Consider the following 16,007-nt stretch of genomic DNA (forward strand, 5'->3'; position numbering starts at 1 on the left):
CTATTAAGATCCAAAGATTAAGAAATAACCTTTACGAAGATTACACCAAAAGACCTTGAGCAGCTGATGTGTTTAGCAAGGCTGCTCACCAGATTGAATGGGATCCAGCCCCTCCCTGGCTGAACTCCACAGGCAGGTCTATTATCACTGATAGGATTATTCTCCCCTTTCTGCAGGGCCTCCGGCATGGACAACCTCCCTCCCACTTTTGCTCACCTATAACAAACAGTACCCAGTCCTTCATGGTCATCTAGGTGACTACACAGAAGCTGGGCACTGTCCCTGCCACGGATGTGCTGAGCCTCTCGGGACACCACCAAGTGATGGCTCCCATAGCCCCAAGCCACAAATAAAGAAACTGAGCCTCAGGAACATTAAATGGTTTGCCCCAAGGCTACATAGGCAGAGGCCAGAGAAGGAGCTGAAGTGGCAGCCCTCACAGCTGGTGTTCAGGGTTCAGAGCCCCCTGCTGGGGGGAGTCATCTTGGCCTGGGCCTTGCCCAAGAGAGGGAGGAGGTATATGCTCTCCAAGCACACCCTCCCCCTTCCCTGGGTCCTGTCACCAACTTACAGAATCCCGAGACTCCCCAGAACTACGGGACACACAGGGGACAGGCTTGGTGCCAGAGTGCTAACTATGCCACTACAGTTCCAAGAGAACAAACATACCACGGGAGGACCCCAAAAGGCTGAGGTCTGGAGAGGGCCAAGTACTCCTATCAGGAAGAGGAGACTCCTCCAGGGAACCAGCCACCCCAACCCCCACCCCAATACTCATGAGCTGAGCGCTGCCCTGCCCAGGCCCCACCAAACCTGAACTCTTACTCTAAACCCAACTAGATCCTCCCAAGTTAGGTACTGCTTGTGCTCATCTGTCACTTGAAATTAGAGACGGACCCACATTGGTTCATAAACTGGTCACTGACTCTAACAGAATGAACAGGCTCACTATGCACCAGCAAAAGAACCAAGGCGGTGGGGGGGGGAGGGGGGGGATGCGACACAGGCATGCTAGACACGTTAAAGATGCTATGAGAAAGATCAGACCAGGACGCCAGGAACAGCCAGAAGACAGTGCTCCTGGAAGATCTGGCCCTGGCCTTGCTGGGGGAGGCACCCTGGGCCCAGAGCCCAGAGAGGCAGATAGGAAGGGAAGGAGGGAGGAAGAAAAGGGGGAAGGAGGAAGAAAAGGGGGAAGGAGGAAGAAAAGAGGGAGGGAGGGGAAAAAAGAGGGCAGGACATCCAGGTGTGGGTACACAAGCAGGTCAGGAGCTGACTGATGAGCAGCTGAGCATGGCTAGAGCAGCAGTGGGGGAGAGACAACGCCTGAGCCAGACACTGGGGCACAACGTTCTCGGCCGATTCCGTCTAGACTCTCTTGACTGCAAGTAACAGAAAAGGCAGCTCAAACGGGCCTCATCCAGAAAAGAAGTCAGTGGCTCACTTAACTGAAAAGTTCAAGGCAGGACTCGCCTTGGGCCAGCTGGGCCATGGTGACCTAATCTTCCTTCAACTCTCTGGACAGGTCTCACTCCTGGGCAGGCTGTTCCCAAGCAGGAGATTACAGCAACAACCAGCTCATATCTTCCCCATTCATGTCTACCCCAACTACCCCAGCAAAGTGCTAAAACTTTCATAGGATCTGATTGGGTCATGGGCCCATTCTCAAACCAGTCACTGGCCAGGAAGACACAGCCCCATGATTGGCTAGTTCTCAGTAACTAATCATCCAATAGGCATGGACCAGAGGGGAAGGACAGGAACTGGCAGCTGGATGGGCTGCCCACTACCAAGCCTGTGAACTGTTAGCTACCCTGTATATCAGCACCTGGGGCGCATCTGCACTGGGGCCACATCCCATTCTCAACGGCCTTCCTAAGCAGCGTGTGTACATCCTCCTGACAAAACTCAGGCTGAAAACCTGACCTCATCCAAGGCTGCAAGGTGAACAGCAGAATCAAGATTCCAGGTTAGTTCAGTCTAATGACAAAACCCAAGTTTTTCTACCCAAAGACCGTTTTCTCCACTATATGCTACCTAAAGGACTCAGACTTTATATCCAGTCAGCCACGAAGCCCCAACAGAGAGGATGAAACGTCTGTGTTTGGGGACATTCACTCTTTGGCTGGTGTGGAGGAGACAGCAGGAGGCAGACCAGCTGCTAAGCAGCTGCACTAGACCTCCCTGGAGATCCCATTTTTCAGGAAGGGGGCTGCCATGGGAGGCGGACCCCAGGACAACTCTGAAGTAGCCCAAGGAGTGGTGGCACCACCAACCACCACAGTGTGGCACAGAAAGGCAGGAGGAAAGAAGGTGCCTCCACTTTGGAATGGGCCTCCTGCACATCCAGGACAGCAGTCTGCTGGAGAGAGTTCAGGCGCTGCTGGAAGCCATGGCTCTAAGAACACCTGGGGAAGGCCTTAAAGGCAGACAGGGTCTTGGGCAGTGCAGGGCAAAGCCAAAACACTTGGGGGTAAGGAGGCACCATGGGCAAGGGTTTGGAGAGAATGGAATGGCCAACACAGCAAGGTGCAAGGGGGACAGGGGACGACGGGCACCGATCAGTGTTAGGCCTCAGGCCTCGTTCACTCCTGCAGAGGTACATTCAGCACCAACCCTACAGCAGAGAACTGAAGACAGCACAATGACCCAGGAAGACAGTCTGGAGTGACAAACACAAGCACAGCAGATGATGCCACTTCCTATTTCCCAATTTGGGGAAGCCCACCACCCACCAGATAGAAAACCATGTCCACCGTAATCCTAACACAGGAGTTTCATCCTCAGGGCGACAAGCAGGTGCCCAGTCTCCTCTAGGAGGAGCTGACAAGCAGAATCACAGAAACCCTAAGACAGCCCTGGCCCCGCCCCTGCCCCCGCCCATTTCCCACCAGCCACCTGGGATAACTATAGCAGTCTGGGGGCACCTATTGTTTCTGTCTGAACTGCAGACCCTGTCTCTACATGCTCCTCTTTGACCTCCTGTGGGCATGTCCATTTCTTCCAAGGCCCCCTCACCCCCAAGGCAAGCCAGAGCTGATTCTCCAAGAGTTTTCACACTGGAAGCAAGTGTGTGAATCCCTTCTTCAATGGCCTAGCCTTCAAAAAGTCAAACTCTGAGGCTGCTGCATTTCCCACCACATTGGAGAAATCTGTCCACAAGGCAGACAGAAAGAGAGACACACACACACACTAACAGCACTCCGGCTCAGTGATGGGGTGAGAGAAGTTACAAGCAAAAGCAGGGCAGGCTCACATAACACTTGGGAGGGCGATGTTTCTTGCCCTTTGGTGAGAAGTTAGGCTCCTGCATTCAGTGCCAGCACTGGCTTGTCAACCAATCTTCAAGCTGAGAATTTTAAATGCTTGAGAAGCTCCGTTAAAATAGAAGTGAAAGTGAAATAACCATTCACAAACCTTTCCCCCCATGATCATGCCTGAACTAAAACATGTGGCCCACTTCTGTCACTGCCAGGCTGCCAGCATCCAGCAAAGGGGGAGCAGACATCACCAACTTCAGGTGCTTGCTGAGAGCCACCCCTCCCCCCCACCCCAACAAACAGAGGGAAAAATGGAGAAGGCTGTGAAAGATCACCTGACCCTACCCTTCTCAGTTAACCTAAGGGGAAGAAGCCAGGCCCGGAAACGCAGGTACCAGTTTCCGGTTACCCAGGTTAACCAAAGGGAGGGGACAAGCAAGAGGAAAGGGGCAGAACGATCAGATGTGAAGAGACCATCCAGTGTCCATCCATGCCTCTGAGCCAAGAGGACAGAAGTCCAGAGAACTCGGCTCTTGCCTGGGTCCGGGTGCCGCCTCACAACCACAGGAGGCCTGTGTGAGCCCAGGGCCTCCTGGACTGCACCACTTCCCCTGCCTGCACCAGGTGCAGCACCAGGAGAGATGATGGGCTTGGGAGAATGAGCAGCACTGTGGCAGGCTCTCTTAGATTCCCCAAGTGCTCCTCTGCCCAGAATGGGGTAGAAGCTACAAGCCGGCACCCACTTTAACACAAGGTAAGAGCAAAGTACCCAAGTGTGACTACGGGGAAATCAGAATCTGTGGGTGGGTACTCAGAACGCCATGCTGTGACCTCCTATCACCCAAACCACTCCATTGCTTACTCCAGGCCTTACATTTCAGTTACACCCATTTTGTTTCTGGACCCAAGTCTCCCAGGCCAGCATGCCCAACTATTTGATGGTATTATCACATCAGAGTGGTGATTAAACCCACATGCGCTCAGGGGACATTGTCAGCTTGTTCTCCATACCACTACCCCCTCCCACAAACAGGACTCTGATGTTTCCTGGGAGCATCCCCTCTATTCTGGGCTGGTCTGGGTGGAACTAACACCAGGGGTGAACCAATCAACACAGCCTACTAATTGCATCAAAGCCCACAGACGGCACCAGAAAATGTGTGCTGGGACTTCTGGGAGAGCATCACCTCGTCTTTCTTCCCCTGGCTGATGGTCAAAGAGGGTGAATCCCAAAGCTGCAGGGGTTGGAAGGACAAGGAGGACACCCCACTGCGCAGAGGGAACACTACAAAAGAGATGGAACAAAACCCGGGCCTCACCTGAGAACAGACTCACCTCTGAGCCTTTGAGTGGCACAAGCCAATCAGCCCTTTCACATTTGAGCTCCCTCTGGGGGAGGCTGGCCAACAGAATACTTGAAGCAAATGTGAAACCATCAGCAAAAAGGGTAAACCGTTCCTATTTTATATCCTACACACATCACTGGCACTTGACCCCCACAGACAGCACTAAAAAGTCAGCTTGCCAACGGCCTGCCTGGCACAGTTGTAAGATGCATGGGGCAAATACAGTTGGGAAGGGTCTACCTGATGTGGCTTCCAGAAGGGGTGGCCTTAAGAAGAAGAGGGCAGGGGCGCCTGGGTGGCTTGGTCGGTTAAGCGTCTGACTTCAGCTCAGGTCATGATCTCACACTCCGTGAGTTCGAGCCCCGCGTCAGGCTCTGTGCTGACAGCTCAGAGCCTGGGGCCTGTTTCAAATTCTGTGTCTCCCTCTCTCTCTGCCCCTCCCCTGTTCATGCTCTGTCTCTCTCCATCTCAAAAATAAATAAACGTTAAAAAAAAAAAATTTAAAAAAAAAAAAAAAAAGAAGAAGAGGGCAGTTAGTTACCTTGGGGATCACCTGGGGAAAGAGGATGTGGCCACCACCCCATATGCCAACCTGAGCCGGACCAGGGACCTGATGGCAAGAGAGGTCGAGAGAGCTAATGAACCCAGCCCCCCTGTGGGCAGGCAAAGCTGCGGCCAGCTTGGCAGATCAGGTGGTTACCCAGAGCCAGGTATGTGACCGGAGGTGCGGGTAGGGGATGGGGCCAAAGGTACAAGTGCGGGCAGGGCAGGGGGGCGGCTACCGGTGCCTGGAGGAGGACTGCCAGGCCACCTACCGGACTCTTGTTGTGAGCTGGGCTCACATACACCTAAGTCTTCCATGAGAAGATCATAGAACCCCCCACCACGGAGTCAAGGCTGGCCACAGCCAACCACTTACAAAATCACGCTGCGCCCACAGTGGATGGGTGACCGGGACCGCCACAGCAGCCACAAGGCTGACTCACTGCAGGGTATGGTCTGGAGGAACCATCACCCATTTTTTGGCCCTGATGAAACCCAGGGAAGCGGAGCGTCCAGAGAGAGTCTCGTTTGTCACGTGACCAAAAGGGCCCCAAGGCAGCATTTGAACAGTATCTCCAGGGTCCACAGACAGACAGGGATCTAAGATCAAGAGTCATCTTTTTTCCCTGTCACAGGGGTAAAAAATAACAGCCAAGAAACAGAAGGGAAAAAAATGCCTCACGCCTTTTCCTCAGCCAGTTCAAGAGACAGCACAAAGCATTTCAGGTACAACTTCCCTCCCAGCCTGGCATAAAAACATCCCGTAGACAAACCCAGCATAAAGACCCAGACTCTGGCAGGAGAGTAGAATGCTGACCTTGTACCCACTACTGCGCTCTCTCAGGTGACCAGGGAGGTGGTGGCAGGTGGGTGAGGACTGGGCAGGAGGGAAGGATTCCCGATCCCAGCGTGATCCTTTCTAGCTGTGTGTCTGCTGGGTAAGTGCTGACAGTTAACTCCCGATATTGGCCCTTTTCACAGGAAGATCAACAAGCTTCTGAGCACAGGCTTGCTATGGAAGCCCTAGAAACATGGGGATTAACTCGTGCTCCACTACCAAGGAGCTCGCGATCCCAAGGAAAATGCAATCAACAAGACCGGTTATCAGCAGGAATGTAGGGTTTTTAAGTTATGTACAGTGCCTGAGGGAGACGGTCTTGGATTAAAGCAGGAAAGGTTTCTGGGAGAGGAGAATAGTAGCGATGACAGAAGGTCACAAATGTGAGGTACAGAGAGTCCCAACCTAGGTGTCACAAACAAAGAAGGTTAGCTGACAGATTTAAGTAGACGCCGTTTTGATAAGATACAACTTCATTTCAAAGCATGACTCGATTAAGAGTAGCTTCTTTCCTTGAATTTTCTCAAAAAAACAGCTACTCAAAGTACACCTGTCAATATATGCAAGTTCCTGAATATTTCTTTTTTTTTAAAGTTTATTTATTTTTGAGAGAGAGCACAAATTTATTATTTTTGCGTGAGCACACAACTGGGGGAGGGGCAGAGAGAGAGGGAAAGAGAGAGAATCCCAAGCAGGCTCCGCTCTGTGAGCACAGAGCCGGACATGGGGCTTGCCCTTACGAACCATGAGATCATGACCTGAGCCGAAATCAAGAGTCAGACACTTAACCGGCTGAGCCACCCAGGAGCCCCCTGAATATTTCTGATCACAGAACTGGATCCTGACAGGCAAAAAGGTTAGGAGCCGTTAGGCTAGAAGATTTCAAAGAGGGAAAGACTGTCCGAACTGGGATGGAAATGGAAACACAAAACAACATTTAAAAACACTTTTAAAACCACAGAAGGCACAGCGGAGTCCAAATTCCCTCCTGGGCACTGCTTATTTAGGAGGCAAGAGACTGTCAGAGTTAAGCCCACTGCTTCTGAGCCTACCAGCACTGGGTATAGGCCCATAGCCTCCTCCACGACAGTGGAGATCATTAATCTCTGCTCTCTCCTGAAAGGAAGATGGAACATCTACCTCTAGGACTAGTTCAGAGAGCAAACAGGAAGCCAAGCGCTCCACACCGTACCTGGCACATACTAGGTGTTCTGTAGGCTGCGGCTGTCCGTTTTACAGCCCCCAGTGGATGGATGGAGCCAGGGAACTTCCTTGCAGTCCCAGGAGCATTCGAAGGCTCTCGACCCCACCTGCCTGGCAATGACATGTCACCTGATACGACCTTTCTCCTTTTTAGCAGGCTCCTCACGCCATCACAGAACCTCCAGGAGTTTTTGGGCAGGCGTCTGGGGGTCCAGATACATGTGCACACCCACTTGGCACAGTGGTTCTGGACTGTCGTGAGCCAGCTCGGACAATAATCAAGAGCTCCCCAAGTGCAGCACGGCCTCCCTCCAGGAACTCCTGCCTTCCCCTACTAGGTTTGCCTCGAAAATCCACACAGAGCAAACCTAACCCGGGGTACAACAGCTCTTCAAATACTTGAAAGCGGACCCCAGGTCCTCCACAGAGCCTGACACTTGTCCCCCTCCCCTCCCACTGCTGAGAGGGCAAATTGTTCAAGGGTTTGCCAGCTATTCGTCAAATTCTGTCTCCCTCAGATCAGAGATGAAGCAAGAGCTGGCTTTCTGTATGTGACTGTAAAACTTTTCACTCTGAAAACAAACTATACAGTGCTCTAGAAGTCATTTCATGCTCTTAAGAATTCTGAACTACCTTTGAATAAGAAACATGAACAACTCCTCCATTTGGACCTACGAGCTACAGCCCTGTAAGGCCTCCCCTGACGCTGATCCCCACCCTCCACCCCAGATTGCCCACGTGCACATTCTCCTCCTGTTCCAGGTCCTTCAAGGGTAGGGGCTGGGCATCTCCAGGTCTGCACCCTCCACACCCAACACCATAAGCAATGGCTAGAAATGTTTATTCAACTGCTGAGCCACCTTTTTCAGCTTTACCACATTTCTCCATCAACAGTATACATCAGTTGACAATTGAGATGTTAAGTGTATGGCCTCCTCAGACCTGGAATTCATTCAGAGAGCACTTTTAAACACCACATGCAGAATATTGGTATGTCTTCCTTATGCAAGAAATACTCCCCAGTTCAAGGAATCAAGGAATCTCCATGTCAATACTAGCTCAGTGCTCTGAGAGCAAAAAGGGGGAGTTTCAGATGGGGGCTCCAAGTCTGGGCACTAGAAAGACCAGGCTGAAAACACACTGCCTATGCAGTCACTCGCCAAACCACAAACTCAGTCACCCACTCCAACAACCAACTGAGGGGTCCCAAAGGGACCCGACAGACTCAGGACAGCCTCCCATAAGGGAGAAGAAAGGGGCACAACTTCTGATGGAGACAAAGCCCCCAGCTTCCAGAAGGCGATTTACAGTGGGGGTTGGGCAGGTGACATGCCCACAGAACTGCAGTCACCTAGGGACTGGACTGAGGCCTGGTTCCAGTTAAACTGGAGCTCTGTCTGAGAAGATGGCTTGCAGAGACACCAAAATCGAGGCACAGGTGAACAGCTCCTCTCCTTCACCTAACCTCAAGTGCATGTCCTGCCACACGCAGCTACATCTTGAGCCCAGGAGCCCAGGTGACCATGGAGTCTTCTTACAACTGTATCAGGACAAAGGCCCCTTCCCACAAGCTGATCTTGGACAATCCTCCAGGACTCTGTGACTTCCAGGCAGGACAACATACTATGATTACAAGTAAAGCCACTTCTGATGACCACCAGACCTCTGTGAAGACAGAATGTAAAATCCACCTTCTTCTAAGGGAGAGAGTGAGTCAGAACAAGGACTTACACCTGCGTCACAAGTGACACTTATTACCTGCCTGTTTCCCAAAGTCATAAAATGCCACACTGCTCTCTTCTTCACATATCATGGCCACATATGAAGAACAAAGACAGGAATGTCACTGCCATTTGGGCAACCAGAGTGATCAGAGAGTCCACGTGTTGAGATTTTATAACCTTTAACGTCGGAGAGAATCAGAACCAACAGTCTTCCCCTTTACAATGTGTAACAGTCCTCCTTTCAGCAGGATCAATGATGTTTTTTTTTTTTTTTTTAATTTTTTTTTTTCAACGTTTATTTATTTTTGGGACAGAGAGAGACAGAGCATGAACGGGGGAGGGACAGAGAGAGAGGGAGACACAGAATCGGAAAGAGGCTCCAGGCTCTGAGCCATCAGCCCAGAGCCTGACGCGGGGCTCGAACTCACGGACCGTGAGATCGTGACCTGGCTGAAGTCGGACGCTTAACCGACTGCGCCACCCAGGCGCCCCATCAATGATGTTTTAAGTTAACATCATGAGTGCTTGTAATCTTGAAGCAGAAAACAAAGCCAGCACACAATACTCATGAAAAGTTCCACATCAGTTGGCAATTGCCACACCACGATATGGTCTGGCCCAGGATTCTGTCCCTGACAGAAACCGTAAGATGTTTCCAGGACAGGCTGTCTAACATCATCACCTTGTTAGATCTCTCACAGGTAAACCTAAACCGATTTGTAATCTCATATAAACTTATGTAGGACAGAAAAGGCTCCCGCATCTTTTCTTACCAGCTCAAGAACACTGACCTCTTGGGCCTCTTCTCAAGCCATCCCTCCACCTTTGAGAGCAGTGTGGTGGCATTTAGAGTTAGAAGCACTGTCACTTAAACTTCAGGTAAGTCCCTAACTTTAGGGCAGTCACCTCAAATTAAGTCAGTAAGAAACAAAAGCGTCTTGTCCTCTCCTGACCATGGGAAGCACCCACTTAAACAGCACCTACTGTCTCTATGCTGTTGGTTTCTATGCCTGCAGGAAAGGGAGATCAGTTGCTCACCATCCCTCCCTTACAGAACTGTTGTGGGGAAGCAGGAGACCCTGTTCAAATGCTGCAGAGTCAGGTAAAGCATGTATCTCTGAGTGGAGATCTGGGATCTGTGAGAATTTTGTTATTTTAGAAAGTTCACATAATGCACCTCACATTAAAAGAAAAAAACTTTTAGAACAACTCATGTGAGCCTCTGCTACCCCTTCCAGAATCTGAACCCTGGATCCGGAAGGAGCCTCATGGGTGCATACACCAGTTCCAGTCCCACTTTGTACATGAAGACCCTGCAGCCCAGAGAAGCTAGGTGGCGTCTTAATCTTCTAATTTCCTAGGGGGGGAAATTATCATTCTTGTGTGTCTCTCTCTGCAGAGGCCCTTTGGTCACCTCTCCTTGGCACCCGACGTCTGCGTAACTGTAAGAAAGAAAAGTCATTTCTGAAGTTTCCTGCCAGAGAGCCTGATCAGTAGGAGGCCTTTACACAGACATCTTGGGCAAGTTCAAGTCCCCTTCTCCCGCAGTGCCTTCTCTGGCCGCTCCCTGTTCTGATTACAGAGATGCTCACCTGCTTTGTGCAAGGCCTGCTTTGTGCTATTATTCAACTTGTTACGGGGATACAGTATCCACTCCACCGTCTCAGACCTATTCTATCCATGTGCCTCACGGTTCTAGAGAGTTCTGAATTAGAATATTACACGACTAAACTTCAGCACATATAGCAAGAAGGATGCGAGGATTCAATCAGTGTAACCAGCACTTAGCACCCTAAAGCGCCTCATGCTTCAGCCCTGGAGAAAGAAGACAAGAAACAAACCATGCTCACGAAGCCTACATTCTGGTCAAGAAGGCAAAGCCTGAACTTCCATGAAACGAGGAGTGTCCAATACAAGCGAGAAGTTCATCACCTGCTGAGAAGACTGTGCTTGGGTGGATGGACTCCCAATTTCTGGGCAGAGGAAGAAGGCGTGGCCCTTGACTGTACCCACGAAGATTAAGCGGGAAGAAACGCGCACACTGCGCTTCAGAGATTTTCAACACCCTGGCTACATACACCACAAGGAGAGTAAGGCTTAGATCGTTCCGAAAAACTGTTAGTCGCTTTTTGAAAAGAAGTGTAGAGGATTTACTTTATTACTGAGTTGGCAGAAATTATTAACTCAGAGTCTGCTGTTGCAGAAATTCAAATACTCCAGAGACTGGAACTGAAAACATACAGACAACTTTCCCCTTAAGAACTCCTTTGTCAAGGAGATGGTCGGTAAATGTTACTTTGTTATTTCCCTAACTTCTCAGCTACTTGTGGATATTAGGTCAGCTGCCCTGACATTGATTTTTCAAGCAAAAGCTAAGTTTGTTAACCATAATTGCATGCCCATAGAGGTAAGCATTACATGACACAATTCCCTGTCGCTTCTCTCAGAAGAGGTTTAATTTTAGTGTTGGCTCTTCAACACTGTCCCCATTTTTTTTCCATGAGCATCTTAAATATGTGTCAACTAACTATCCCAAAGTGGAGTTCATAATTGGTCAAGGTAGAGAAAAGCAGCTGGGTGCCGGCACTGCCTTCTTGGAGCTACCTCACACTCACCTGAGCCCAGGTCAATCCAGAGAAACTGCAGAATTATGGTCGCACCACCTCTGTCGGCAACCTATTCTGCCACGGCTCCAGTTTCTATATGGGGTTTGCTTCAAGCCACGCTCCTGTCAAAAGGTTCTAACAATGCTCACAGATGGTCACTGGCAATGGCAGCATTTAAAGGAGGCACTTTCCTCATCACTCGTATCCAGAGACAGTTTCCCAATTCCATCCACCACGCTCACATTTAGCAGGACTCTATGCACACCCATCACTAAAGTCCCCACCCCCCCCCGACAAGCCATATAACATGTGAACCCCATGCCATTACAGCAACCATGGGCTCCTATGAATGAACACCACTGTACACACTAAAATACAACAAAAATGAGATTTGTTTCCTTCTCCCGCTTCTGGCTAACCCCCCCTTCCTCGTTGCCCTCCTCTCCTCTCCCCCTAGGAACCCTTTAGATTACAGCCTTACACAATACTGGAACCTCTGAGGTCACTGCCCTACCTAATCTACAACATATCATGACCGCCTGTCAAAGCGCCTCCTGATCCCAAAGCTCTCCTAGGTGGCATTAAGGATCAGTGCTAATATCTCAGCAACCTCTCAGATTCCCCGAAGGCAAACAGGCACGTGGAATTCAAGAAATTACACTCTGGACAAAAGATGCAAAAGTCACCAAGCTTTCATTTTTCATGTCATTTGTTTTATTCTCTAATATTTCAGTCTTAGGAACTGCAGCGGCTCCAGTTACTGCAAAATATTCTGGAAGGTTTTATATAGCTTGTGCCTACTCCACCCCCAAAGTCATAACAAAAATGTATACAACATTTGTTGAAGACAATTACCACCAAGTCGATCTTAATGGGGCCTGAAGACTAGGGACAAGAGGATTACTTATGATACAAAAACCAGAGACTTACAGACACCATAACTCCTCAATTTCTACCAAAATTATACAAGCCAATGTGAATTATTCCAAAAATACCAGGCTAAAGCACAGTCCTAAGAGTAATTAGTCAAACCAATGTAAAGGAAAAACAAAAACCCTACAGTGAGAGAAACCGGAGTTACCTGGCCCAAGACAAAAAGATTTTTTCCTTGGATCTCCAGCATATTAAAAAGTGATCTCAATGGCCACTTCCTGGTCTCCCAGCAAATGCAGGGGCTCATCTCATACCTGCCACAACATCTTCCTACTGCTCAACCTGCTCCTGCCACAGGAGAAAATGACCCCTACTGCCAACAATCCCTTTGAGAAAACATGAGGGGAGACACTACGGGTCTTCCCCTACACACACGAAGAGGGGCAGAGAAGATCCCTCTGCAAACAGTAGCCTCGGTGGAGGACCATCTAAGAAAGCAACACCCTGGGGTTGACCCTGACCCTCTAAGTGACAAGCCACCAAGCCGGAACCCTCAGGTGGGGGGGAAGTAATAGCCTAAGGAGCGTTCTTGAAGAACAGGAAAGAAAATCACCACCTCTAATTCACACCAAAAAGCGGGGCTCTGGCTTGGTCAGAAGACGCAATGGGCATTTAGGCCTAGAAAGGCAACAGGAAGGATCCCACCCTCCCCACGATCATCTACCGTCGGCAGCGATCCCAGGAGGGACTCGGCAAAGGCATGTCCACTCGCAGAACCAAGGGGGGACTCTCCACGCGCCCTGGGCACCCGACTAAGGGCAAAGTAGGCTGGGGGCGGGGAGGGGGGGGTCCCTCTGAAGCCAGGAAGATGCTTCCAGCCGGGAGAAGAGGAAAGGAGGACTTTCCTGATCACCCAGAAGGCCGAGACACAGGCGGCACAGGCGCCCGAGTCATACCCCGGACACCAGTTGCTCCACAGCCTTTCTCCCTCCCCTCCCCCCCGCCGGGAAGACTTCCCGGGGGTCGCGGGTCCCCGGGGAAGGGCAAGGCGGGTGAGCTTCGTAAGGAGCAGTAAGGGTCATACATCTGGAGCGGAAGAAAAGGCAAAGCTCTGGCCTCAGTTCCCTTCTGCTCCCTCCGCCCAGGCCGCACGGAAGCCTCGGCCTCACGTACCCAGCGCCGCCAGACTGCCTGACCTGCCCCCGACTCGGGCCCGTGGGGCGAGAGACCGGGATGGCAGCGGCCCTCGGGGCAGGTGGGCGTCGGGCGGGTTCCCCGGAGCCCGGCGGGCGAGGGGCATTGGGGAGGGGGAGGGTCCCGGGCCCACGCGGCCTCCGTCCCGGCCCGCGCAGCGGGTTCTTACGTTGCTCTGGGGGTCGATGGCCTGCAGCAGCCGGTCCCTGATCTGCTGCGGAGACGCCGGAGCCGCTGTCATTGCCTGGGCGAGGCGGGGGGGAGCGGCCGGGCCAGCGGGCGGGCGGGCTGAGGCGGGGGACGGGGGTCACTCACTCGCCGGCCTCCGGGAGCGGAGCCTCATGTTCCCCGCGGTGCCGGGGAAGGAGGGGGCACGCGGGGTGGCGGAGAGGGGAGCCGGGGCTCGGGCCCGGGGCGCCACCGCCACCGCCACCAGAGGAGGAGGAGGAGCCACCGGAGCCGCCGCCGCTGCTGCCGCCGCCTCGAGAACCAAACTCCAGTGAGCTGCCCCTGCGCGGAGCACTCTGGGTAACCCGCGCCGCACGCAGCGTCGGCGCCACGCTGAGGAGGTTGGGAGATAGGGCGGGCAGAGACGCCGGGTCTGGGCGGGGCCGCGCGCGAGCCACGCCCCGCACCCCCACGCATGCGCGCGCAGGCGTACTGGTCCGCCGCCCCGCCCCGCCCACCGCCCGCCGGAGGTAGCCGTTGGGAGGCGGTTGGGCGGGGCAACGGCCGCCGCTTGGAGGCCCCGCCCCCGGCTGGGCCCTGGGGAGCTGAGGTTTCCGACGGAAACGGGCGGTGCGCGCCGAGTCCTTGAACCTGGGCACTCCGGTCGGCCGCCTCAGGGTTGGCGGCGGAAGGACTCTTCGTTGGGGAGAAAAGCCTTCCCCGTACCGAAGGAGGTGACGGGAGTCGCGGGCGGGAGAAGTTGACAAGTTTTCCGAGCCTGGGGTCCCCAGTCCCTCGATCGCCGTTCCTGGAGGCGAGGGAGCCAAGTCCACGTTGTGATAATGCGCGCGGAAGGGTCATCTTTAGAGGAGCAGAGGGATGCCCCCACCCCTCCAGAGGGCGGGGGTCTGCAGTGCTTCGCGTGCTGGGATCACCAACACATGAGACAGCGAAGCGCCTCTCGGGAGAGCCCTCACTCCAGCTAGAAAGCCCCAAAGCCAGCCCCTTGAGCCCACCGACCCCCAACGTTGCAAACGTGTGTCAACGCCAGGGTTTCTCATCCTGGGCACCAGTGACATTTGCGGCCGGCTCACTGTTGTAGGGGCCGTCCTGTGCATTGTAAGATATTCAGCATCCTGGGTTTCTACCTACTAAATGCCAGGAGCACTCTCTCCTCCAGTCAGGTCAACCAAAAATGTCCAGTCATCGCCAGAGGTCCCCTGGCGGGTAGAACGTCCCCTGTTGAGAACCACTGGTTTAAAAGACCCACCCTGCTTTGCGTGGAGATGCTGGAAAAAATGAAACCCTCATTCTCTGAACAATACATTTCACAAAGGAAGAAATTGAGGCCCAAGGTCACCCAGAGTTACAGGTCAAACCCAGAATTAAACGTCAAGTCTAGGGAGTCTCTTTCCCATCTCCACTTTACTGCCTTTTTTTTTTTTTTTTTTCACTGCTCTCTGCTAGCTCCAGCGCTCGCTCGCTCTCTGGAAGCCCTGTTAGAAATACTGTTATGAGAAGGGGTGAAAAGGCAGGCTGAGTGGATTATTAGCCGCAGCCTCCGGAGAAATAAATTTTTTTGTTGTTACAGGAAGACCTAGATTTAAAACAGGAGCGAGGCAGCTGATGAGAACCACACACGCGCCTTGGATCTGTGCTACACCTGTGAGTCTTGCATTTGTCATGCTTCTGGGAAGCGTTTTTGCAAAAACGGCTGTTTCTGCACGTGGTTGTGTCTGCTTCCTCCTGCACATGTGAAAAGTTTTACATCACACTTGCAGGAGAAAATAAACATGGGCAAAAAACTTCTTTTTAATTTACTCACTCTCCCTCCTAGAATGAGGTGCTTTGTGTACATGGTCCAGGTTGGAAACCAGCCCATTTGGAGATACTCTTTATCTCAACCTCAGATAAGCAAAATAAACAAGCTCTCCCCCAAGCATATTCTGGTCCTGCCTTTCTTTTAATTTCTAACTCAGATGTACAGTCTCTTATTTATTTTTTTAATCAAGGATCACATAGACATAAGCAATTTGTTTTGCGTGGGCCAGGTCATTTAAGAAAAAATTTGGAAAACACTCAACTTACCTGCCCTTTTTAAAACTAAGAAGCAACATTAAGATGACTGAGTTCTGTAAGGGCACTGACTCCACTCAGTGTCCCCATTAGAACAATGCCTGTTACATATTTTTGAAATAAGTGAATGAACATGTCACCAATACATGACAGCCGTATACACACACCCAGACAGA

At 51.8% G+C, this 16,007-nt stretch overlaps 1 protein-coding gene across 3 annotated transcripts in view; it reads right to left on the reverse strand.

Moving 5' to 3' along the window:
• MED26 (mediator complex subunit 26) overlaps positions 1–14,069 on the reverse strand; it is a 53,538-nt gene extending 39,469 nt beyond the window's left edge. Inside the window, exon 1 of one of the 3 annotated variants that reach the window (XM_053898554.1) lies at positions 13,903–14,069. Coding sequence is in view for 1 of the 3 variants with exons in the window: in XM_019416206.2 (XP_019271751.1) it covers positions 13,757–13,828 (72 nt within the window). In the remaining 2 variants the exon portion in view is untranslated. Of the gene's footprint in view, positions 1–11,529; positions 11,947–13,756 lie in introns of those variants that run through there. The other 2 variants (XM_019416206.2, XM_053898555.1) reach the window with 2 other exon arrangements.
• Between the last annotated feature and the right edge of the window lie 1,938 nt (positions 14,070–16,007).

The sequence above is a fragment of the Panthera pardus genome, unplaced genomic scaffold, assembly GCF_024362965.1.
Source record: "Panthera pardus isolate Hobbes unplaced genomic scaffold, ASM2436296v1 HiC_scaffold_8, whole genome shotgun sequence".
NCBI lineage: Eukaryota > Metazoa > Chordata > Mammalia > Carnivora > Felidae > Panthera > Panthera pardus.